Raw genomic sequence first — 26,262 nt, forward strand, 5'->3', positions numbered from 1 at the left:
AAGTCTGTTGGTTTTCCACTTGGGGAGCACAGGAACGACAGCAACGGTGTCTTAGGTGTGGAGATGTGCGCGTTGTCAGGAGCCTGCCTTTGGGTTATAGGTAGACTCTGTACATAGTTTACCCCCTTTGTAGGTTGGCATGATGGAAGAGTAGTTCACCAATGAGGTACTTTTTGTAGTCTTCTTTTTTTCATTAGAGGAATGACTTAACAATAGGCCGTCTTGCCTTACTAACTGTCAGTGTGACTGCTGCCTTTGACCCAAATATGAGATACACCTATGACTGAAAATCTCTGCTGTGGTTCAAAGTGGTTATTCACATACCTTAGATGCTTCTAGAAAGGACAGTTTAATATCTGAAGTCTGTTGAAACCAACATTGTCATTCAGGATTTTATCAGTTTATATTTCTTTCTGCTATTTAATTAGTCTTTTTTTTTTATTGTTTCTGAATGCCAATTTTGTGCATTACATGTCCTGACCTATAACCCATTGTAGGCTTTGCACATCACACACATAAAAGTATGTACACTACAGTAGCCACAGAAAGTTCATATCTGTATAGGTGTATAGTAGCCACCACCATAAGGATTTTTTTTCACATGTGGTGATGATTGTTGCTGAATGTGTCATCATTAATTGTTTTTTGTGTCTCTCTGCCTCTCTCCTCTCTGCCTGCTTCCCTCACCAACCCACGATTGATCGATCAACTACCAACCACTAGGGGGAGATGATTGATAGGATTGAATATCACGTAGATCAGTCCGTCGAATATGTCGGCAAAGCTATGGAGGACACTAAAAAGGCACTTAAGTATCAAAGCAAAGCACGTAAGGTGAGTAATTGCCAGTTTTTCACTTTTATATTATCATTGCAGCTAGATGCTAATGTATTTTTTCTTTCTCTTTTTTCACCCTTATTTCCTCCATATATATTTGACCCATCCTTATTACCCCTCATGCAATATTTCTTACTGATAATCTGCATGTTTCCTCTTTGCATGATTTCCTTTTGCAATATGATTCTGTATCTTTGGGATCTCTCTAATACTGTTTCTTGCCTCTGTAATGAATTGCTTGTGCACATGTCTTTTTATATGTTCTGCTCTCACTTGATGTATTGCATGTTCACTGCACTCTGCATCTTGCATGACCACTTGATTGATACTTCATTATGCTCTGGTTACTTACAACCCTGTGTTAATTGTGCATAATGATTTTTATGATTAATCAATTGTGATTATGTTCTCTGTTAAAAATGCCTTATTATTATTAACATTCTGCAACTCTTTTTTCCTTTCTCATGTTTACTTGCAACTGTTTAAAATCAAACACCCTTAACAAACAAACCTATTAATTGGTCTTTACCTCTGAAACATATACAATGTGTGATGACTGTCTCCCGGTGCTTGTTATTATTATGTCTGTTTACTTGGGTATTACTGGCTTCCAAACACTTGACTGCTGCCTTCCCCTATAATCCCTCTTGATGCCTCCAACAAAACCATTTATTTGGTATTTCCTTCCTTATGTTTTCCCTGGTTTGTATTGGTGATAAAACACTATTTATCCGCTCCTCTCCTCTCTCACTGCCATTGTGTGACCCTTTTTCTTTTTTTGACTGTTTAATACTTGTAACCATCATCATACCTATTTCCTTACTCCTGCAATTAACAACTGTCCATTGTGATGAACATTTTGTAAAGTCCTCTTCATATGTCTTGGGTTTCTTTGGTTTTCAAATTTTTACTACCACTAACTTTCCTCAAACCTGGCCTTTTATTCCTAACCCCCACTCATTTCTTTCTATCCTGCCTATCTCTGTTGTCTTGAATCCATGTGTTCATCATTCACATCCTGAAATCCTTCAACCTATCCTGCATCCTACATTATCCTAACTCCTGCAAACCCAATCCCTCCACAATCCCTGGCCACAACAACAGGGTGAACTGATGAATAGGATTGAGAATCACGTACAGGAAGCACAGGACTATGTGGATACTGCCAAACAGGACACAAAGAAAGCCATCAGATACCAAAGCAAAGCGCGACGGGTAAGTAACCCAACTTATTAAATATACTATTACATGGGTGTGGACAGCTCTTAAGGCTGGGTTGCTTGGTGGTTGTAAGCGCTTTTAACCATCTTTTCTGCGTTCTTTCTTTTGGGTGTGTTAAGAATTGGTGTTGTCAATCTATCTTAATAGTGTATGTTTTTTTTAATTATTATTAGGGCATCTCCTTAGTTTCTTAGTGTGACTAGATCAGCAGATAATATTTTAGGCTTCTTGTAACCTAGACTGTCCAGTATTTTACTATAATTATGGATTGCCAGTGATAAGTGTTAGCTGACAATTTCAGACTGATCTTGGCACAGATGAAAACATTTGAATGAAGAAAAAACTAATTTATTATCCTAACATTTAGGCATTGATGAACAGGACACATCTCTTTTTTTTTTTTCTTCTTCTTTCTTTTATGTTTTTTTTCGCTTTTTGTTTCGTTTCATAGCATTGTAGCCCTTATTTTTTTTAGAATGCTGAAAGGTGTTTTCAGGAAAGTATGAACTGCAGTTGTCAAATCAGATATATTCCATTATTAGCTTTTGTATCTCTATAGCATCAGCCTTTACTCTAGTATACTGCTGTGCTTTTTTTTCAATAGTTTGTAGGTTTTCAAACAGTACAGTAGGTAAATTAGTTGTATACATGGAAAATGTTTCTTTTCAAAAATTTAGTTACTGATTAGAAAGCTATAATACAACTTATGTGGTTCAGTAACATAAAACATGAAAAATATGTTGATTTTTTTACTATATAGGGTACTGATTAAAACATTAGTTGAAAAGCAAACTTTTAACTCTTAATAAATACAGACTTTAATCCTTTCTTGCTAATTTGTTACTACTAGAATTTGGAAAATGTGATGAGAGAAGTGATATTTTGCCTAGCTTGCTGTATTGTCTTATGAATTCAATACTTATACACTTATAACATAGAGGAAGAAAATTGGTGCGCAGCCCTGCATTGTAAATAATGTTTGGAAGCAGTACAAAGTCGTAATAGGAAAGGATTATTACATGTTTTGCATAGGTTCTTTCATTTGTGGACCATCTTAAGTCAACCAAATTATTTTCATAGCTGTATGTGCCTGGAAGCAAGAATAAAGTAACTGTTACTGTAATGGTAATTTGCCCATATAAATATTCTGTTGAAGAATGCATGAATGACTTAAACATAGTAAACTTGGGATAGAGAGATTGGTTGGAGAAGAGTGCTTGATGTGGCTGGAGTTATTACTTGATTAAACAAAATTCAAGTATATTTGAATTAGAAAGGGAGTTGTCAAAATATGGCAGCAAAAATGATTAACACATTTAAGAATACAACATTCTGACAATTATGTGAATTTAAATTTTATAAGTAGTATATACTTATATATAGATAGATAGATAGATCTATATACATTTAATATAAATACTATATAGTATATATATATATATATATATATGTATACAGTGGTCCCCCTGTATTCACGGGGGATGCGTACCAGACCCCCCCGCGAATAGTTAGAATCCGCAAATGTTTGGAACCCCTATATAAAGGCTAAAAACAGCCTATTTTGTTAGTTAAAACTTAAGAAAAACCACTAAAAATTTTCATACTTGGTTTTTTTAATAGTTTTATTACAAAAAGTGCATTTTATGATGAAATTGATAACAAAAACCAGGAATTTGTGGATATTTCTCATAGAAAAATACCGCAAAATGCACGAATTTTCTGCGAATTATGCAGGGGAACGTTCCCGAGAGAAATCCGCGAATGTGTGAGTCCGCGAATCCGAGAACGCGAATACGGGGGGTCCACTGTATATACATTATATATATATTATATATATATATATATATATATATATATATTAGATATATATATATATATTATATATATATAATATATATATATATATATATATATATATAATAGGTAAGAACTAAAATAGCCGATACAGGAAAATGATAGGCAGAAATCCAAGCACTTTTTCTTTACTAAGACAGTGTCAAGGAACAAATGAAATGAAGCTGGAAAGAGACTTATCAGGTAAACAAAAAGATCAAGAATACCAGATGGTTAATTGTCAAAAGGGTAAAAATCAAAGAGATAATCCAGGATTATCGCATATCACACGGTCACAAACTTAAACATAGATTTAACACTAACCGAAACTACAAGTATCCGTACAGTCCAAAACATGTAAAAACTGAATACGTATATTAATTTTGTTGCTTATATATATCTACAACTTTTTTCATTATGAAGGCAATGAGTTTAGATAAACCAAGACTTAAATTTTAAACATTTTCATTATTTGACTTGATGAAACAAGATTCAATGATAGTATTCCTTTCTTCTGTGTCATTACATGGGATTAAGCACCTTATGGAGCCTCTGTTAGGTGTATGTTATGGCATCATATCTTTATTATTGGTGCCTAATAACACCGATACTGGAACTCAGCCCTTTTTGACACCATAACTTGCTGATTTTATGCCACTAGACAAGTACCAGAAAGCCATAAAACTGCTTGTATGTATTATTCTTTGTGGTTTGAAGGTGGTTTACCAAAATATGTTGGGTCTGGATGTGGGATCATTGCACCTCCCCCAGCAATATCTTGGCATGATCACCACTCCTCCTTCTAACTGATAATCCTCCCAATGGCCTCCCCAACCTGTCAAGGAGGCATCCATATGTATTATCACTCATGTGAAAGCCAGACTTAAATCCTACAGTCACAATCTCAGGATTAGGTCTATCATGGACCCAAACTGTAACAGACGTAGACCTTGTTCCAGTTATCATCTGGAAAAACTGGGCTGTGCAAGGAATCTACAAACTCCTTCCTTATTCTGGTTCAAGTGCTTTAGGAAGAAACAGATGGCCACAAAGAGTAGCCCAACAGAGTCCCAGCCTAACAAAAAGTCTGCTGGATGTAAGGTGGGACTTGTTTCTATTAAGAAATCTTTTGATTGGAGTCTGTCAACTACCATTCTCAGATTTTGTCATCAGACTTCTCTGGTGGCTCCTCAAATTAGCTAATTGTCTAGGTAGGCTGCCATTTAAAATTCTCATTCCTGAGCTCCAGTAAAATAGGTATATTATATACATAAATTTATGCAAAAAATGTTTGTTTGAATTTGACAGGCCAAGGATCACCCTTTGTTCAGAAAAATGCTTCTTGGGGACACTGAAGAGTGGTGGCAAATACTGCCATCTTTCTCTTATGATCCCCTTTTAAAGGGGATTCTGGATTTTAGAAAAAACTATAAAGGAGGGGAAGGATGAGACCATTACCCTATCTCATTGTGAATTATACTTTCCCCCCCAGAGGAGAACTTCCACTGCATGTTATATGGTAGAAGACAACTCCAACTCTACAAGCCCTATGGGGCTACACCTCTTCCTTTTCCTGCTGTACACAGTCCAGAAGTTTATTTTTCTCTCCTCTGGTAGGAGTGTCACATTTCCTTTGAAAGGGGTGCAGATGCTATTGTCTTTTCTTCTGTTGTCGGAGGGGGTCCTTTATTAGATACTGTAGGCTTGTATAGCTCAGATTCACACCAAGCTTTCTTAGGCTAAGGAAGAGGAAACTCTCAAGGATGGTGTTTCCTAGATTCCCCTTTTTCAATAACAGTATATATTTTGCAGTTCTGTTGTTGGGCTCATAGATAGAAGAAGAAAGCAATAGGAAGGTTACATTGGGGAGCAAAATGTTGGAGCCCACCAATGCTTCCTTTCAAGCCATAATGTGACACTCCAGAAAGTCATAGTGCTCTTAGTATGGTGAATTATCCCTCTTGCGCACAGGCCAAAAATATCAGGGTGTAAATTACACAACTTTTCCCCCGGCCGAAAAGAATGCGCATGGAAAAGTTTTTTTAGTAAAATTTGGTACGTCCAAACTATAACTGATATATGCTTCTGGTTAGTGTTATGTCGTCAAAATGATTGAATTATTTCCTAAACCAATCAGAACATCGTTATGAGGCTTAGAAATAATAAAAATGATGTGATGAATGTGAAATTTTAAAGAAAAATCGTAGATTTTTTTTGGAGATAATCATGAAAAATATACTAATAGGTTTGGGGAGTTTGTTTTATACCTAAATTGTTTAGAAATGTTTGATCTTTCACATGGAAGCAATAATTTTGCTTTAAATGTGTTTGCTAATGAGCTGTAATTTATTAAAAAATGCTAATTTTTATGGAGTGCAATTTTCAGATTTGCCAACCCACATATGTTGACAGTTCGTATTGTAGTTAAGTAAGCTAGTAGCGTTGGGTTTGCGTTTTCTTTGAGAGTCATCATCTGTCGACCCAATGGCATCAATTACGTTTTCTATGATTGATGCTCCCCCCTCCTCCCAAAAAAAAATAACTTGCATATGACGCACCCGGCACATCATCTGTACACTTACGGAAGAAAATTTATTGACGTGCTACGTGTCAACAGATCACTAGAGGGTTAAGTGTTTTGGCTACTGCAATGAACATTGTTTTGAAAGATACTGGAAGCATTTTAATTAGGTGGAGCTTAGCATAAATTTCAGCCCTTTTGTAGAGGGAGACAGAGACTAGACTCTAGCCAGACCTCGAACGAATTTACACCTAGCCTCAAGACCATCCAAGAGAACCTCTTTAAGCAAGCAACCAGGAACCAAGTACTTTGTCCTTCGGGCCAAACTGAGCCACTTTTAGGAGGAATGGAGCTGCAGAGGTGCGGAACCGTGGTAATAGAGGTACTGAGAGAAGATTACTCCATTCCTTTCAGAGAGAGGCTGCCTATAGTTTTGCAAGCGTACTTGGCAGACTCGATAGAATCCCTTTTTTGTAAGAGAGCAGTGGTGATTGTCAAGAATACCAAGTCTGAAGGGTTTTACAACCGACTTCATGGTCCCCAAGTCTGAAGGGAGCTGGAGACCGGTACTGGATGTCAGTACCCTCAATCGTTTTAGTCTAAAGACAAAGTTTCATATGGAAACAAATCACTCCGTATGTCGTCTCTTCACCAGGGGGACTGGATGGTATCCCTGGACATATCCAGTGCTTGCTTTCACCCTTTTCTTGGGGGTTTTGATGTAGGAGAGGCTAAATGGAGAGGGTGCCGTGGTAGTGAGTTTCACTCGCCCCAGAACTATACCGACACCTTTTTAATGAAGGTGAGCGAGCTGGAATATTCTGGCAGGTCCAATTTAGCAGTTGTCTGGTATTTTAGCAATATCTTACCTTAGAAATAGTGCTGAAGGAACCTATTTCCTCGCCCAGAAATAATTTTTCCGTCAAAATCCCTTTTTGAGATTCGTCTTTCAGGGCAAAGTGTTCCAGTATCATGCCCTATTCGTTGGTCTGTCTACAACCCACAGGTATTTACTTGGATTCTTGTCCCACAGGGATAATGGCTTCATCTTCTGGGCATAAATTTATGCCTCTACATGGACGATTGGCTTGTCCAATCTCCATTGAAGGAAAAATGCATGAAGGGTTTAAAAATGATGCTTCACCTGACAAGGATATTAGGGATTTTAATCAATGACAAGAAATCTCAAAAGACTCCTACAGAGAAGATTCCATATTTAGGAATGATTCTAGACTCTCAAGCTTTTCAGGCTTCTCTGTCTCCCTAAAGTGTTGCCTTCAGACAGCCCATAAATTTTTTTCCAGTCTTGTTCAGCCGTACAATGGATGAGTCTTTTAGGAATCCTGGCCTCTATAGAACAATTCGTGAGATTGGGCAGATTGTGCATGAGACCGTTAGAATTTTTTTCTAATGGCAAACTGGAGCAAGAAGTCCCAACTAGACTCCTTCATCTTCACGATTATGGAGGAGATTAAACAGGACATTCATTGATGGTTGTAGGAAACAAGGCTTTAAGAAGGGAAATCCCTTCTACCGTTGAAACCCAACCTAGACTTTTACTCTGATGCCTCAGATCTGGGTTGGGGAGTTCTAGTCGGGAAACAAGAAGTGTCAGAGCTAAGGAAAACCCACATCAACTTGAAGGAACTGAAGGCCATTCATCTGGGGCTACAGGCCTTCTCTACCCTTGTGCCCTGCAAGACAACAGTTGTCCACACTGACAATGCGACAGTTCTTTCCTACATTCAGGAACAGGGCACCCACTCATTCTCTCTCTATGAGACTGTGAGAGTTCCTTTTATGGGCAGAACTAAACCAGGTATCGCTTATGACTTGCTTAATTCACAGGAGACTAAATGTTTTGGCAGATGGACTGAGTCACCTCAAATGGATCCTTGACCCTCTAGTCTGCAAGGATCTATGGAGGCTGGGGGAGGGAAGTTCTTCGTTGGACGAGTGGTTTATTTCTGGTGATTAGAAATTCATTTCATGATATTCGTGTAATGTGTTTCAGATCCACAATGAGCTGCTAGATAACCAATTGGTTCCTAGCCACATAAAAATATCTAATCCTTTGGCTAGCCCTAAGAGAGCCATTAATCAGCTCAGTGGTATGGTTAAACTAAGATTACTTATGGAGGCTGGGGGCACACCCTCAGTAGATATGTTTACAACTTCGAAGAATCACTGTCTTCTTCTCTTATGCTTCCATGTCCCGTATCCTCTCACATGGTTGACGGACGCTATGCTTTTGGATTGGACAGGTCTGGAAGTACATGCCTTCCCTTCCTTTGATGTGGTCAGGGAGGTGATCAACAAGTTGACGTCATCAAAACATTTCCATGACCCTAGTGGCACCATTTTGGCCAAAGAAAGAATGGTTCCCAGATCTCATAATTCTCTTATGTGGACTTCCAGAAGCTCCTACCACAAAAACCATCACTGCTCAAACAGCCCCTCTGCTGCAGGTTCCAGCAGGGGTTGTCTGCTCTGGCCCTGACAGGTTTCAGACTGCCAAGCACTTCGTCAGGGCGAAGGGTTTTTCAAAATTGTTGGATGCAGGTCACTACCTTCTAGTAACCTCTTATCAGTTCAAATGGATGGTTTTCAGATGATGGTGCAGCTGCCATAACATCCCATCTTCTGAGACATCCATAGGTCAAATACGTACCAGATTTTCTGCTTTGTCAGAGGGCCTCAAGGCAACTTGCTACATCCACTATTAAGGGATACGGATCAATGCTCAGTGCTGTCTTTAAGCACCAAGGTCTAGACTTGTCCTCTAATCAGGACCTAAATGATCTCCTCAAGCCTTTCAACACTGTCAAGCAAAAGAAACCTAACTCTGTAAAAGAAACCTAACTCTGTCCCCTGAAATTTGGATGTTGTTTTGAAATGGTTCACAGGTCCCTTCGATGAACAGCTTCAGACTGCCTCTGAGAAACCTTACCAAGAAAACCCTTTTCTAGCAGCTTTGGCCACAGTTAAATGTTTTGGTGAGCTGGGGAAGGGGATCACTTTTTACTTTGCTAGCCATGGGAGTACTTCCCTGGCTACAAAGTTCGCACTTATGTAGGAATGACTCTGGGCTATGCAACGACGCTCACTACAGGTCAAGAGGAGCAATTGACCAGTGGTAGTATTTTTCTGCTATTGCTCCCTTGCCAGGTAAGGAAACAACAAGCTTTGTCTCAATGCTGGCAACTGTTCTAGTTCAAAATCATTGTCTCATTTTGGAATACGTAGAATATATCCATAGATCCCACCTCCTCTCATTGTGGAATCAGCCACGTAATTACTTGGTAAGTTTGTTATACAAAAATTACACTTTAATATTAAAATAAAAGTTTTGTATATGTATACTTACCAAGTAATTTCATGATCAGAGCCCTCACTCCTTCCCTCACTTAGACATGAAGGACACAAACAAATTGAAGCTCTCTGCTTAGTTGCTCCTCCCTGTACCCTGAAAGTGGGTGGGGCTGGTTACCTACACTTACGTACATAGTAGTTAATTAGTGGTACCGCAAAGTTTTGAAGTTTCAGACTACCATAGTTAGGAACTTTTAGCAGTGTAATTATTTGGTAAGTACTGTAGTATACAAAACTTTATTTTATTATAAAGATTAAATTTTTGGAAGGAAATATAAATTCTTCATAATAGATTCTCCATTTTCAATTAGCTCAATTATAAGACTTTTAATTACATAGTTGTAATTGAATAACATCTGAAACTATAATGGCAAATCCTTGTGGCCAACCCTGTAAGAGCTAAATAAATTACGTAATTCAGTGATCTGGTATGTGTCCCTTGGGGAAGGGCAACATAACACTGCAGAAATATTATCCGATATTCAAACCAATTAAATATGAATTTATTATTATCGTACATCATAACAAAAGTAGAATGCTTGGAACTACAGAAATGGGAAAAATTTGCTGAAGGAATCATTACTGCACTACAGTTTTTAGTGTCTGGAAATTTTGTCCTGAGGTTGTACTGATTTTTTAAAGGAAACATACAGTATACACAATTCTAAATTATCTTTCAGTTAGAAAAGTTGCTATCAAGTGTGTGTGTAGGTACTGTGCTTGCCTCTTTCAAACAGGAGTGGATTTTCATGACAGGGAAACTCGTTTCTTTGTGTATGCATTATTACCTTCTCTGTAATGAAGATATTTCAGGAAAGTTCTTTAAAATTTGGAATGGTAAAAATGTACTGATTGATATATTTTGATGTTATGGAAGATGTCAAATTCTCTTTTTTATATAGTACATATTATTAACTTCAGTCACAGGTAGTTTTTGAAGGTGGCACAGTGCAGTGAAAAGTGTGTACAATATTTAATAATGTTCAATGAAAAGTGTGTACGTACTACAATATTTAGTAATCCGCATTTTCGATACATGAGTAATAGAACAAGGTATTCGGCATAGAATTTGAGGTCATTATCTTTCAAAGCCACATTTTCATTGCAGAAATGTTAGTGCTTACAACTTGACTGTATTCTTATTATTTCAAGTTGGTGGTTGCTCTCTTAAGATTTTATCAGAGACCTTTCCATTTTCCAGAAGAGTTCAGTGGCAGTTAAATGTCCATTGCGTTCATATTGTCCATTGTCATTGGTTTGTTGGCTGATTTGATCAGTAACTTTTTTTTGAAAGCTTGAAACATTTTGGCAGACAGTACTTGAAGGTTGGATTGGGTTTTATTTGATTTTTTCTATTTTCCTTCATGTGTATATATAAGTACTACAGTACATACAGTGCTTTTATATTATGTTTAATTTCAAAATCTTGATATAATTAGTGATCAGTTTTGAAATATATTTTTGCCAATGTTATACTTTTGCCAGAATAGCTCTTGTACATCAGTAGTTTTGATTTTTTTAATAGTTCATAGAGTAAATTGTGCACCATGCCTGTAATTTGTTTTGTAATTCCTATTTTCTTTTCTCTCTCCACAGAAGAAAATTTTGATCATCATATGTGTTGTAGTTTTAATAATAGTTCTTGCTATTATTTTGATAGTATTTCTATCATAATAGAAAATTTAGAGGTTTAGTGGATGCTAGAGAAGAAATAGACACCCAGGTAGCACTGGCCAGTTGGGCTGTATTCCAGGGTTGTGTTTTTATTTTATTTTATTTTTTATTAAAGGGGACCATCTTTTGTTTGTTGGAAGTGGCACATTTTGGACCATTGTTTGCAATATTGTAGCTATTATTGTAACATAACCACAAGTTGGAAATGAGAGCATCTTAATTTTTTTTATATTGTACTGTAATTTATCTGATCAGTTTTTATCTTTAACAGTCACAGATTGTAAACTATTTCATGACTCATATAAGTAGCTAATTTGTATTATTTCATGAAGGAAAAAGAGTATACCGTAATGGCTTTTGAGAATATTTATGTGAAGTTAATGAAACGTTTTGGCTACAGAAGTAAACTTCAAATGTATGTACTGCACAGACAGACGACAAAAGGCTCATCTGTTCAAGTGCAGTGCATGAATTTTAATTAAACATAGCTTTGTTATGATTTCAGAATGTCTGATTTATGAATAATTGTGTTGTAATATCAGCCACACATTTTAATTTGATAATGTTTCAGCAGTTATGTGGATTATTTATAAAAAATAAATAAGAGTATTACAAGCATCAAACCTCAAAATCTAGTTTATTTTTTTTTAAGAATGCTATGTACTGTACAGATTTATGTGGTTCTCTCATTTTCAATTCAAGTCAACCCTCTGTAGATGTCCTGGTTACTTGTGACATTTATAGCATGTATTCTGGCACTCCAGGACAGTACTTTAGTGTATACATCAGTCTTAAAGCTTAGAGTGAAGACTTTGTGTTCTTATTTCTGTCAACAAGCTGCATTGGATCTTTTCTTTTCCACTAACAGTTTTACAGTTCTCCAAAATGGTACCTTCCATCCTTCAAATAAGGTTTCCCTTATGGTAGGTGGAATGTATAGTGTTGTAGGAGCCTTTTCCTGGCTAGTATTGCAGTATTTTATTATCAGTAGTCATTTTCTTTTTATTTATTTTATTTGACTTTTTGTTAACAAAGAACCAATGTTTATCTACAGAATTATTTTAAAATTGTTTATTGTAGGTAAATGAAAAATGAAATTAGTTCCTACATATATATTGTAAAATTGTGCCAAATGTAATGTTTGGTTGAATTCATGCCATTCTGATCCTTTGTATTATTACAACTTGTTAGGTATATCAACAGTTCCTGTTGCTTTTCTCATTTGTTTTGGCATGTTTGCCTGAATTAAATTAACTTATATATTATTAATTTCATAATATGTTTTAAAAAATTTTATTACTTTGGCTATTTTTAGTTTTTATTATTGTTATTATTATTATTATTATTATTGTTATTATTATTATTATTATTATTATTATTATTATTATTATTATTATTATTATTATTATTATTATTTTTATTATTTTGTTGGATTTTAAACTTTGTGCCAATTTTTTTGATATAGTATACAGTCTGTAGACTGGATGAGTTTGGTGTGAATGAAACTAGACATCATATCTAGTCCGTGTGAACTTTTATTTTCCTCTCATTTAGGCTGTGCCTAATAACTGGGTTAATTCTCTTGACTCAGATAATGTAGGGTCATTCTAAGAATACATAGCTAGTGACATCCTAAATACTGTCGGCAGCCATGTTTTACGTAGAATGGTTACAATATTGGTGTCAACCATCTCGTTTGTTTTTTATTAATTTTTTGTAATTGGTGCTTGGTCATATTGAACCGATTGCTTTGACAAACGATGTGGACGGGAATGTTATTTTCTTTTATATTCACATTATTTGCATGTTTATTACTAGTTGTGATTTGATGCTCAAAGTGTGTCAGTGATTTTTATATTCCATTTCTTAGATGTATTTTCCTTTTACTTTTCATATAAATTCTTCCCCTCTAGTAAATATAAATATGACATTATATTTCTACACTTGCAGAACTGTATGTTATGTTTTGGTGTAGGAGTTAACCTGGAAGTTCTGTTATAAAGTGTAAATGTCATGTTGTATTTATACTGCCCTTTGGGAAATTCCCTAATATTTCACATTATAAGTCATTTTTTGTACATAATGTGGACAGGATATTGCTAAATACTTAATATTTTTTACCATTCCCATGTAGTTTTAAAAGATGAAGTCCATGTTTTTTCTATGTAGATATACTACTGTGCTTGTGATTTTTATGGCATATACATATATATATATCCAGATTTTTATGGCCACTTAATAGAGATTTATCGTCACGCAGTGGAGATCTTCAGGGCATAGGTTTAATCCATTCCTTAAGTTTAGTATGTGATTGGAAGTGTCTATAGTATTGTTTATACATGACCAAAGTTTTGCTATGTATTAGGGTAATTGCATTAATCATTTGTCTAGAAAAGACAGAGAAAACATAAAGAATTTGTGCTTTTCATTACAGAGCTAATGGTTTTAAAATATCCATCTCGCATATTAGACTATGGAGCAGGGAATTATTTATTCAATGAAGGTGGTTCATCAGTTTAAAATCTTCAGTTAAAACTTACTTATTCACCTTGGTTCATGTCAGTTATTTATGTCAGAATTATGGTCATAGTTAACTATATCAGTGTGAAGAAGGCAAACCAGCTTATACCACACATTAAATGTTATTTAATAGTGTTCACAAATTATGATATAAAACAGTTTAAGTATCATCATTTAAACTACCATAAAGCTAATTTTATAGATATATATATATATATATATATCTATATATATATAGTATACATATATATATATATATAGATATATATATAATATATATATATACAGTGGTACCTCGAGATACGAAATTAATCCGTTCCAAGGCGGCTTTTGTATCATGAGCTTTTCATATCTTGAACTGTATTTTACATGTAAAATGGCTAATCCATTCCAAGCCCTACAAAAACACCCTAGTGAATTTCATAATAAAGCTAAATTGACCTATAAACAATGAAATACTACAACAATTTGGGCCATTCAATACCTAACATAACTTTTATTGTAGTACGTGCCTGTAAATAAAGTGTATTAGTGTACATGGTATATAAGAAATACTGTACGTACATATGTAGTAAAATGTGGAACCTTACCTTTCGAGTGAGGCCATCTCCAAAAGTGGCGACAGAGGAGGAGGACAAATGGTACTTAACTTATAGTACGTACACTTAACTTTACGAAACACATTAAAAAATGTCAGGAAATATAAACTAAACTTTACGAAACATTAACAAAACTGTAGCACTTAACTTTACAAAAAACTTAAAATTACATTTTTTCTTTTGTTTTTTTATTTTTACTTTTTTTTTTTTAGTTTTTATACTTTACGATTTTTTTACAAAATTTCAATTTCGTCACCACTTTCAACTGTTTTTTCGTAGGATCGATATGATCTTCCTTTTTGCTTACTCCTACTAAAGGCCGCTTTAAAAAATAACTATCCAAGGAAGATTGCTTCTGCCTGCTTTTGACAATGCTCCTGAAATGACTCGGGCAAACGTCATCGAACTGTGCAAGCATACAACTTGTGTAAGCCTATTCGGGGTGTCTCTTTTCTACAAATGATTGCACCTTATGAAAAGCAGCTAGACATCCTTAATTTCTGCCGTTGTCATAGGGTTGTCCTTCTCCTCCTCGCCGCTGGTAGGAACTCTTCTTGAACGACGTTATGTTGCATGGCCTCCAACTCCAGGTCATCCATCGTAAGCTCCTCTAGGTGCTCCTTGAGAAGGTCATTGATATCGTCCTCGTCGACGATCAGCCCCATGGACTTGCTGAGTGCAACGATGTCATCAAGATCTGGTTGCAAAACAGTTTCAGGATCATCAACTGTTCCTGAATCTGCAGCACCAGCTTCGCCCACGTCGAATCCCTTGAAGTCTTGGGCGGATACGGCATCAGGCCAGAGTTTCCTTCACGAAGAATTAAAGGTTCGCCTCGAAACCTCCTGCCAAGCTTGGTCGATGAGTCGGATGCATATCAAACATCAAAATGCTCCTTCCAAAATTCACGCAAGGTGAGGTTTGTGGTATCGGTGATGTCGAAACATCTCTTGAAAAGATGTTTCGTATACAGCTTCTTGAAGTTCGATATCACTTGCTGGTCCATGGGCTGGAGGAGAGGGGTGGTGTTTGGTGGAAGATAAAGAACTTTGATAAATGAATACTCCGCTAGGATATCTTCCTCGAGGCCAGGAGGGTGAGCAGGGTCATTGTCCAACAACAGCAGACATTTCAGAGGGAGGCACTTCTCTTTCAAGAATTTCTTCACAGTCGGGGCAAAACACAGATTTACCCACTCCGTGAACAAAAGTCATGTTACCCAGGCTTTCGCATTAGCCCTCCACATCACTGGAAGCTTCTCCTTAAGCACATTGTGGGCCTTGAAGGCTCTAGGAGTCTCGGATTGATAGACAAGTAGGGGCTTCACCTTGCAATCCCCACTGGTGTTGGAACAAAGTGCGAGCGTAAGCCTGTCTTTCATAGGCTTATGCCTGGATAGCTTTTTCTCTTCCTGCGTGATGTACGTCCGAAGAGGCATTTTTTTCTTAAAAAGGCCAGTCTCATCACAGTTGAAGACTTGCTGAGAACTGTAGCCTTCCTTGATTGTCATCTCGTCGAACGTCTTAATAAAGGCTTCGGCCGCTTTCGTGTCCGAGCTGGCCGCCTCCCCATGCCACACCACCGAATGGATGCCAGTCCGTTTACAGAATTTTTTGAACCGCCCATGAGAAGCCTTGAACTCTGGGTTTGGCGTCGATGTCCCTTCTCCTCTGTCGTCTTCGGCCTGGGCAATCAAATCGCCGAAAATACTGTAGTGCTGGCCTTCTGGGAGATTGCCGTCTCGGTTATCATGTCGCCAGCGATTTCTTTGTCTTTTATCCAGACAAGAAGCAGCCTTTTCATCTCATCTTGCACTGGGCTCCTCTTGCTAGACAAAATAGTGACACTCTTGGAAGGTGTAGCTGCTTTGATGGCATCCTTCTGCTTAAGGATGGTGCCCATTGTCGACGGATTTTGGCCGTATTCCTTGGCGATCACACTCAATCGCATGCCAGCTTCATACTTTTTAATTATCTCCATCTTTGTCTCCAAAGAAAGCATCCTCTTCTTTCGTACTTCAACTTTCTTGGGACCCATGACTACGTATATACTGTACATAATCAAGTTATGTAGTACGTATACGTATGAAGTAAAGTTCTCACACAACACAATAAAGTAGTACTACAATGAAATCACTAACGAATTTACGGTAATAAACGAAATCATATAGAACAAACGAATTCCACGTGCTTACGATACTGATGATGCTGCGAAGTGGCCGAAAAAGCACGCCGCTACGTAGAGCATTATGAGAGAGATGCTGACCAATAGGAGACCAGGATCTTAAGGTGGTGACTAGCATCAGGAACCAATGGGAGAGTGGGAGGATGGTGGCGAGTCTACTCAGTTGGCGGCGCGCGAGTTTTAAAATTGTTATCGGTGGTCCGGGCGAATCTCGAACTTTACACCACCAACCTTTCGTATCTTGAAAAATTTGTGTATGTAGAGCCACAAAAATCTTTGTATTTGCTTTCGTATCTCGAGTTGAGCGTTTCGTATGTTGAGGTACTACTGTGTGGAGATATATATATATATATATATATATATATATATATATATATATATATATATATATATATATATATATATATATATATATATATATATATATATATATATTTATATATATATATATATATATATATATGTATATATGTATATATGATATATATATATGTATATATATATATATATATGTATATATATATATATATGTACGTATATATAGTATATATATATATAATATATATATATATAATATATATATAATATATATATATATATTATATATATATATATATATATCATTGGTTCGTAACGTATGGAGAGAATATTATCTGAAAGAAATACTGAGGAGATTTTGTGCATCATTTATGATTTTTTATGCAAAACTGAAACAATTTGGGTAAATAATCTTGAGTGTAGGGCAAATAGAGGTGTATACACAAAGAAATATTGCAGATTTTAGTTTTATTCCAGTGTGCTCATGGTATGTATGTACTATATTAGCACATCATGCTAGACTGATATATTTATCAGAAGATTCCAGGTTGCGAATGCTTACCTCTTTGCAGTGAATGAAGGGTATTTTCTTAGTACTAAAGAGAAGTTATTGGTAATTACTGTATGTGTCCTCTGTAGCCAATATATTTTCAAATTTGTTGTAATTCATACAGTTTGGCGCTGTAGTTTATGAGGAAGATGCATGTTGCTTTCATTTTAAAGATATTTTGCTTATTGCATCATTTTTTCTTATATAAATTTTGAATTTTTGTGACTTGGTATGTTTTCTAACTAGGTAAATGTGTGTGATGTTAGTGTCTGAAGATCCCCACTTGTTACATGGATAAAGAAACTATTTTTAGTATATTGTTGCTGTTCATTTTTAATTTATATGAGGCCATGAATTTAGGCCCATAAAGGCAGTGACACAATTTTGAATGTCAAGAAGTACCAGGTCTTGTGCACAGTGAGTTGTGCATGGTTATCAGACCATCATTGAATGACTTCTCTTTCTTTGGAATTTCAGTTGTTTTTCTTTTCTGGAGTTGTCACATTAAACTGGTAACTGGAAGTATCTGAATTTGTGAATTCTTCTAAAAGTTGGTTTTTAGGTGTTGAGAACAGCTTCTAACAGACTGCCCAAATGTAACCTCTTGGGTGGTTTTTTAGCTTTAATTAGATTTTCAGTGGCAGTCATTTTATTTTTTCATAACGGTAAATATCTTGGGTATTAACCCTCACGAGTCCAGTGGTGTTTAGAAAATTTTAGGGTATTTCAGGATTTTTTGAAATTGCATATGTAGTTGATAGTTGTACAAAAATTATGGATGATTGAATGTTGTATGTCAAAAGAGAGTTCAGTACATGAAATACACTCAAACCTGATGCTGTTTCTGAATAAACTTTGTACCAAAATTATTGATTACTTATTCATTGTCATGTTTTTTGTTGATTGATAATGTATTCCAGGCCATTCTGAAGTATGACAACTATGATTTTATTCAATGGTAGTGGGCGTGTGGTCTTTGACCAGTTTTCACCTGATATATCCACGCATTGCCAGGTCTCACAAGATTCCTTGCTTTTTCATCTACGATTTAGCCAGATCCAGCTAGGCACTAGAAAATTATCCTATTGTTAAGACCTCAGGTTTGTAGCTTTGAAAAATACAAATTGTCCTAGAAAATTTGTCATATTTTGAAACAATAGCTGTTACATGCTCTGTTCACTAGTAGTATGAATGGCTGAAATAGCTAATATGTGATACAGTACTATATTTTTTTAATTGAAAGGTAGTTAGTGCAAAATGCTTTTTTGCAACTTAACTACTGTACTGTCATTGGGGTGATTATGTAGTGTAGTATTTTGAAGCATTTTAGTTTTTTGCTGAATACTAAACTATAGATAAGTAATTAATATTTCTCTGAACAGTTTTATTTGTATGTATGTGCACTATATGTAATATATGTAAATTGATTAGTGCTTTATTCCACTCATTTTGAATCAAAATTTTGGTGATATTAGGGATTTGAGATGAATTTCTCATACAACAGTACAGTAAGGTTTGAGTGTATTATTGCCAGTAGCTAGTACGTAGTTACTGAAAATTATTTATGGTGGTATTTGAGTGTTTAAATAACTTGACTGTTTTGAAATTTGACAGTTGTACAGTTCAGACTACTAATACATAGTGGTTGAATTCAAGGACATTAGCGCATTTTTATTGGTGAAAAGTTACTGTTTCAGTTTGATATTTTATGTTTTCAGCCATCATTTTATGGATAAGATAGCGACTGTAGGTTCATTAAAAAGTACTTCTAGTGAAAACATGAGGAGCAACAAGCATACGCTTCATCAAGGGTACCATTGTATATCTTGGATGTGCCTTGGCTCGGCAGCAACTTGTGCTTTCCCTTTTGAATGGTTGATGGTCACATAGTTAACTCATCGTGTAGTTAGATAATTTTCTCCATTGTATAGAAATTTTTTAAATTTATGTGCTATAAAACATCCAGAAAGCAGTATGTACATTTTGTTTTAGCTCTAGCAAGTAAATACATTTAAAAAGGTGCTTGGCCACCCATAGCTTCAGTGTTTTGTTTTATTAGTACACCATTTCTTTGCACGCTAAAACTCATTTGCATGTGAATTTATTAAAGATGCACTTAGCAGAAGTTAACAAGCTTCTTTTTTTCCTTCATAGTTTGACACTTGCAGCTCTTTCTCATCTAGATTTTTTCCTTACTATGTACTGTTAACTGTGGTAGTAACCTTAGTAGTTTTACAAACTGTCTTAATATGTGAAGATATTGCTTTGCATGAATTCATTTTTAAGATATTGCATGAATTAGTTTTTACGATATTGTTGGTGCTTGAAATAATTTTGAATATATAAAATAGCATGAAATATTTGAGTTTGAATCCCCTATATGTATGGTATATGCAGTATGTTAATTTATTACGTATTTTGGTTTTATTTGCTGCACCCTGTATACAACCTTCAATATACCCTATATGAATGCTCACCTTGTTTGTACTCATTCCTGTTGCAGAAAAAGTTGCTCTGCATATTCATTGCTGTTTGCTGCTTGTTAATCTTGACTGTTATTTTGGCAGTCCATTTTACATCTTCATCTGAATCCAATCAAAAGGAAGACTCTGCCCCTTCAAGCAAATAGCAGTATATTCATCCGAAAGAAACTGGCGGCTGATCAGTGATATTTCCTAATAAGTCTGATGGTTTTTTTATCATTGTGCATTTAAAGAATGGACTCAGTAGCATGACCTGTCTGTTTGTATGTTATGTGCAGGTTTATTCTTTTCACTTTATTCAAATTACAATGCAACACTTCTGGAGATTTTATGTGCAAAAAAGTATTGTGATACCACACATGATAATGTGAATGTCTACTTTATATAACTGCTTGGCTCTCAGTTTCGTTTTCACTGCCAAAGATAACCAAAGATAAATCCTATTGATCTTACTGCCATGTAGGTGGTATTTTATAGTAGCATGATTGCTTTTAGTAAAGTATAAAGAAATAGTAGTCATAAGTTGCCAACCTTAATAGAGTTCATTATAAAGCATTTATGACCAATATGAGAAACCTAACTCCATGTAATGATGGATACTGTAAGTCTAAGTCAGTCCTTATATTTTGGCTGATGAGTTTATATTTTTATTTTCATAACACCTCGGTGAAAATACTTGCCGTTTACTTACCAGTGAAGGTTATGATTTATTTTGATTCTTGATGTCAGTGCTAATGAAATAATTTGTATATTTTTTAGTGTCTGGGACTAAGTAAGTATGATTTGATTACTGTACTGCATGAGAGAACATTTTAAAATAAATATGTTGGCTTTGTAAATAATATAAAACTCGTATGTAAATATAATTTATATATACTGTTACACACATTATTCTTATTGATTCCATTTCAGTAGTGATTTACAATGGTCACATTGTGGTAAACTATATTTCCAGAGTACTGGTCAAGGCAGATAAATAAATTATTGGTATCAAATATTGTGAAAAGTTTTTATTCCAGGATTTGAAAGTGGTTAGTTTATATTTATGAACTTTTTCATGTCTTGGGCAATAGTTTATGGTATGTAGTTTGTGAAGTGTCTCCTACATCAGAAAAAATTAGAATCCTTGTTTCATAACATCTCAGAGTCAAATTTGCTACCATACATGAGTATTAGTTGAATTTCAAGTATTTTTAAAGTGCCAATTTTACAGTTCCAGGTGCTTTCATACCTTGAAATAAGTGTTGAGGTTCTTGAAGATACGTAATTCTTTACAGTAAAAGTTGCCTGCAAACTCATGATTACTGTAAAAGCCTATGTAGCTCCACATTTTTGTTGAAGACTTGTACTGGATATCTTACATTTAGTATCTGAAAATCAAATTACTCTTGACAGAATTCATGGCCTTATTGTCTTCTCTTTCCTGTAAATCTTTAACTAGATAAAGTATTCTTAATTTGAGCTAATGATTTAAGGGATTTTGACGTAAGGAAAAATCTATTTCTGGGCGATTGGTTCGTGTCGCCAGCGAAATCCCGCCCTGCCCATCCCAACGCTCAAGATTGTCTGCTAACTTCAGGATGGCCACCAGAGGCGCAGCAGTCGGCAGAATGGGATGGAGTAGTAGTAGTTGCTGCCCACTCTGTGGGTCGGCTCCCCTCTAGTGGGGGTTTTGTAGTGGGAGATTTCTATTGGCAAGTGGTTCGTGGTAGTGGTCTCACTCGCCATAGTGTTCATACCGACACCCTCTTGGAGGGTGAGCGAGTCAGTAGTACTGACCTTTTCTCTATTTTATTTATTCTCTGGTATGTGTTAGTACATTTACCTTAGAAATAATGGATTAAAGGATATTTCGCGCAGCGACACGAACCAATCGCCCAGAAATAGATTTTTCCTTACGTCAAAATCCCTTTTCTGGGCTCAGTTCGTGTCGCTGCGCAAAATCGTACCAGAGAAATAGCACAAGATTGTAAAGAACAAAATAAAACAGACAAAAAAGGGTCTCAATAAAAGATAACATAAAATGAAGAAATATAATTGCTAATAGATATACATATACACAATGATACAGAATAGAAATATTACTTAAAATTAACTTAAGGTTAATAATATTTCTTAAAATTAACTTAAATTTAACATATATATACAGGGCTTACATGGAATATATGTTGAGCTTAACATCTGTGTATAGTTAATATGTACAAAGAAATTAAAGCAATTATAATAATAAATTGAATAGAACAAACTTCGACAATAATATAATAAAGAAATGTATATGACTTAGTATACAAAACCCGTAACCATTGTAAATAAGATGTGTCACCCTAGCATAAAAATAAGGGGATCACATCAAAGAGATCATTATATACAATCGATTGTGAGTGACCCTAGCAAAAAAATAAGGGGCACACATACATACCATCATAAGAGCAGCTAAGACTCAAGGTAAACGTAGATGAACATGGCAGGTATAGACAAACTGTTGGGTGAGATAGGTAGAAAGGAGAACTGGATCTTCTACTAAAGATTAAGCAGAGTCGGGGGAAACTATGTTACCCGCCGCAACTGCTGAAAATTTCAGAGCTTCCAAGGACTTTAAGTAATGACGCTTAAATACTGTCGGTGATTTCCATCCAGTATATTTTTTTAAATCATCGAAATTCATGTGTTGGAAATAGTTAATTGAGGTGGCAACTGCCCTGACATCATGTGCTTTAGGGAAGGAATCAGGATTGGCTTGCTTAATAAAGTACAGGATCTGTTGCCTGATGCCTTTAATAGATAAAGTACCACCTTTTTCTCTCTTAAAGAGAGGACCCGATGAGGATGAGGATGTCCTGGACAGAAAGGCTCGTAAGGTCGATACTGGACAAAGAGAAATATCTTGTGGAAGGGGTACAACCTTCCACGGTTCCCACCTCATCAAAGGATCTTCATTCTTTGCTATAAAACTACGTTCCGGAGAAAGTAGAACTTCCCCTGTGGGAAGAAATTCAACATGATTCGGATCTCTGGATAATGCCGACAGTTCTGAAATTCTAGCTCCTGAAGCCAAGCTTAATAAAAATAGAGTTTTTCTTAAGAGCATTATAAATGAACATGTCGTATTATCTGTTTCTGAAGCCAGCTTTAGAACATCATTTAAGAACCACGATACTGACGTAGGCCTCACTGAAGGTCTAAGTCTAGCACAAGCCTTGGGAATAGACGAGAAGTAAGAGTCTGTCAAGTCTATGCTGAAACCGAGTTGAAAAATCTTTTTCAAGGCTGACTTGTTTGTCGTAATAGTGCTAGCTTTGCTAAGCCTTTTTCAAATAAAGATCTGAAAAAAGGATATAGCTGAATTGATTGTCATGATTCTAATATCTGATTCTCTCAGGAAGGTTGCTAACTTTTGACTGCAACAGCATCATACTGTCTCAAAGTTGAATCTCTTTATCAGATTCCAAGAAAAGAATATTTCGAGGATCAATATTCGCATCTCTTTTAGCCGCAAACTTCATGAAGTCCATAAAGTTAGGGTTTTGAGAATTCCTGAGGAAGCGAACACAGTCTTCGTTTGTACTGACTGGGAGAGCCTGGATTGGGAATTCGAAGAGGACGAAGACCCAGTTCCAGAATGAGAGGGTACCAATTGCTCTTCGGCCAGTCTGGGGCTACTAGAGCTACTTGACCCTTGAACGTCCTGAGTTTGTTCAGTACCTTCAGGAGAAGATTCACTGGAGGAAATGACATAAATAAATCTTCTCCCAGTTGTTCCAGTCCTAGGGACAGGGCGTCCGTGGCATAGGCCAGAGGGTCCAGGTTGGGGGCCACATAACATGGGAGTTTGTGGTTCGCTTGGGATGCGAATAGATCCACTTGTAGACCTGGAACCCTTCGGAGGATCCATTGGAACGAACTGTTGTCCAGTGACCATTCCGACTCCAGAGGAACTGATCGGGATAGAGCATCTGCTATGACGTTTCTCACTCCAGCTATATGGGTGGTGGAGAGGTGCCAACTGAACTTGTCCGCCAGGGAGAAGATGGCTACCATGACATGATTCAGATGTCGTGACTTGGAGCCTCCCCTGTTTACACAGGACTACCACTGTGCTGTCTAAAACTAGCTTTATGTGGGAGTTCTTTGGCGGACGTAACCTTTTTAGAGTCAAGAACACTGCCATTGCTTCCAGTACATTTATGTGAAGCTGACGGAACTGGGGTGACCAGGTTCCTTGAACCTTCTTGAACTGAGAATATCCTCCCCAGCCGCTTAATGAAGCGTCCGTGTGGATGGTAATCCCCGGAGGAGGAAACTGAAGGGGTACTGATATTGACAGGTTCTTGACTTTTGACCAAGGGCGTAGACGATTCCGCAGAATCTGAGGGACTGATGATAATTTGTCCCTGGACCTGACATTTGCTCGTGAGCGCCAGATTCTGGTTAGGTCTTTCAGTTTGGCTTTCATCAAGATGTTTGTCACTGATGCAAACTGGAGTGAACCCAGAATCCTTTCCTGGGTTCTCCTTGAAGCAAGTTTGTGTCCTAGAAATTGCTTTACTGACTTCGCTATTTCTTTTCTCTTGGCTGATGGAATCGACAGAGTATGGGAGGATAGATTCCATTGAATGCCCAGCCACTGAAAGTTTGACTCCGGAGTGAGTCTCGATTTGGTCCTGTTATCTTGAACCCTAGATATTCCAGGAACTGGATTACTTTCAGTGTTGCTTTGCGACATTCCTCGACTGTTGGAGCCCAAATTAACCAATCGTCGAGATACGCTACTACCATGATCCCTTGCGATCTTAGTTGTTGGACGACCACTTCCGCCAACTTCGTGAACACCCTGGGTGCCACGTTCAGACCGAAGGGAACTACCTTGAAGGAGAATGCTTGATCTCCTATCTTGAAGCCCAGATAAGGGCGAAAGTGTCTTGCAATAGGGATATGATAGTATGCGTCTGTAAGATCGATAGAGGTGGTGACGGCTCCACGGGGAAGTAAGGTCCGCACCTGCGAGATGGTGAGCATCTTGAACTTGTCGCAGCGAATGGCCAAGTTTAAACGGGACAAGTCTAAGATTACCCTTCTTTTTTGTGAGCCTTTCTTTGGAACGCTGAACAAGCGCCCTTGAAACTTTAATCTGCTTGACTCTCGCTATTGCTCCTTTCTGAAGGAGGTCCTCCGCATACTCCGTCAATTCTTTGGATGGAAGTTGAAGGAAAGGTCTGGGTGGGTGGGGGCGGATTCGCCACCCAACTCCAACCCAGGCCTTTCGACACAATACTTTGTGCCCATTTGCTGAATCCCCACCGGTGGCGGAAGAGAAACAGCCTCCCTCCTACCTGGAAGTTCTCATTGTTGCTGGTAACCTCCGCGGCCTCCCCGGAAGTGTTTTCCTCTATTAAGGGACCTTCCTGATCCTCTCTGACGAAAGGATCGCTTACCTCTGCCTCCCCTACCCGAGCGGTCATACTGCTGAAAGGCCTGGCCTTCGAACACTTTGGTTGAAGGCTGGGAGACAGCGTAAGAGGTGGAAGGTTGAGGCTGGGGGAAATCACATAGATAGGCTGTGATTGGGCCTTGGAGGTAGAGTGGGTTGGGCCGCCTGCACCAACGGAACAGCCGAAACAGGCTGGGCGAAGCGTTGCTGTTTCTTTTGGTAAGGCTGGAAACGTCTGGGTTTCCTCTGAGCCTTACCCCTCACTGCTTGGTCTTGGCGTCTCTTTGCAGTGAGACCCCAACGATCCTTAAGGCTTTGGTTAAGCCTTGTAGCTTCCGCCTGGACCTCCTTTACCATTGCATCGGGGAAGAGGTCTGCTCCCCAGATGTTTGATGAAAGCAACTTATTCGGTTTCATGCCGAATAGTTGCTTCCTGGAGGACATGCTTCCGACAATTCGTTCTGGCTGTGGCGAACTCAAACATGTCACTGTACCGTTTGAGTCAGTGACTTGGTGATAAGCTTGAATAGTGGCTCGGAACCGTAAGCAATGGTAGCCACTTCTGTCATGGCCATGGAGTTAATAGACCTGGCTAGCCTAGACTTGGCCTCAAACTCCGCCTGAATGAGGCTGTCCGGAAGTCTAGGCAGCTTCTCACCAAACTGATCCATAGCACAGTCTGGTTTGAGTTTGCCCGCCGAAAAAGTGTTGGGCAGGTCTTC

General features: G+C 37.2%; 1 protein-coding gene across 11 annotated transcripts in view; it reads left to right on the forward strand.

Moving 5' to 3' along the window:
* Positions 1-26,262, forward strand: part of LOC135215658 (syntaxin-1A-like) — a 478,239-nt gene that overhangs the window by 378,732 nt on the left and 73,245 nt on the right. For 4 of the 11 annotated variants that reach the window (XR_010314752.1, XR_010314751.1, XM_064250594.1 and 1 more), the window contains exon 8: positions 724-834. Coding sequence is in view for 9 of the 11 variants with exons in the window: in XM_064250594.1 (XP_064106664.1) it covers positions 724-834 (111 nt within the window). In the remaining 2 variants the exon portion in view is untranslated. The other 7 variants (XM_064250591.1, XM_064250600.1, XM_064250592.1 and 4 more) reach the window with 6 other exon arrangements.

Source organism: Macrobrachium nipponense, chromosome 5, assembly GCF_015104395.2.
Source record: "Macrobrachium nipponense isolate FS-2020 chromosome 5, ASM1510439v2, whole genome shotgun sequence".
In the NCBI taxonomy this organism is placed as follows: Eukaryota; Metazoa; Arthropoda; class Malacostraca; order Decapoda; family Palaemonidae; genus Macrobrachium; species Macrobrachium nipponense.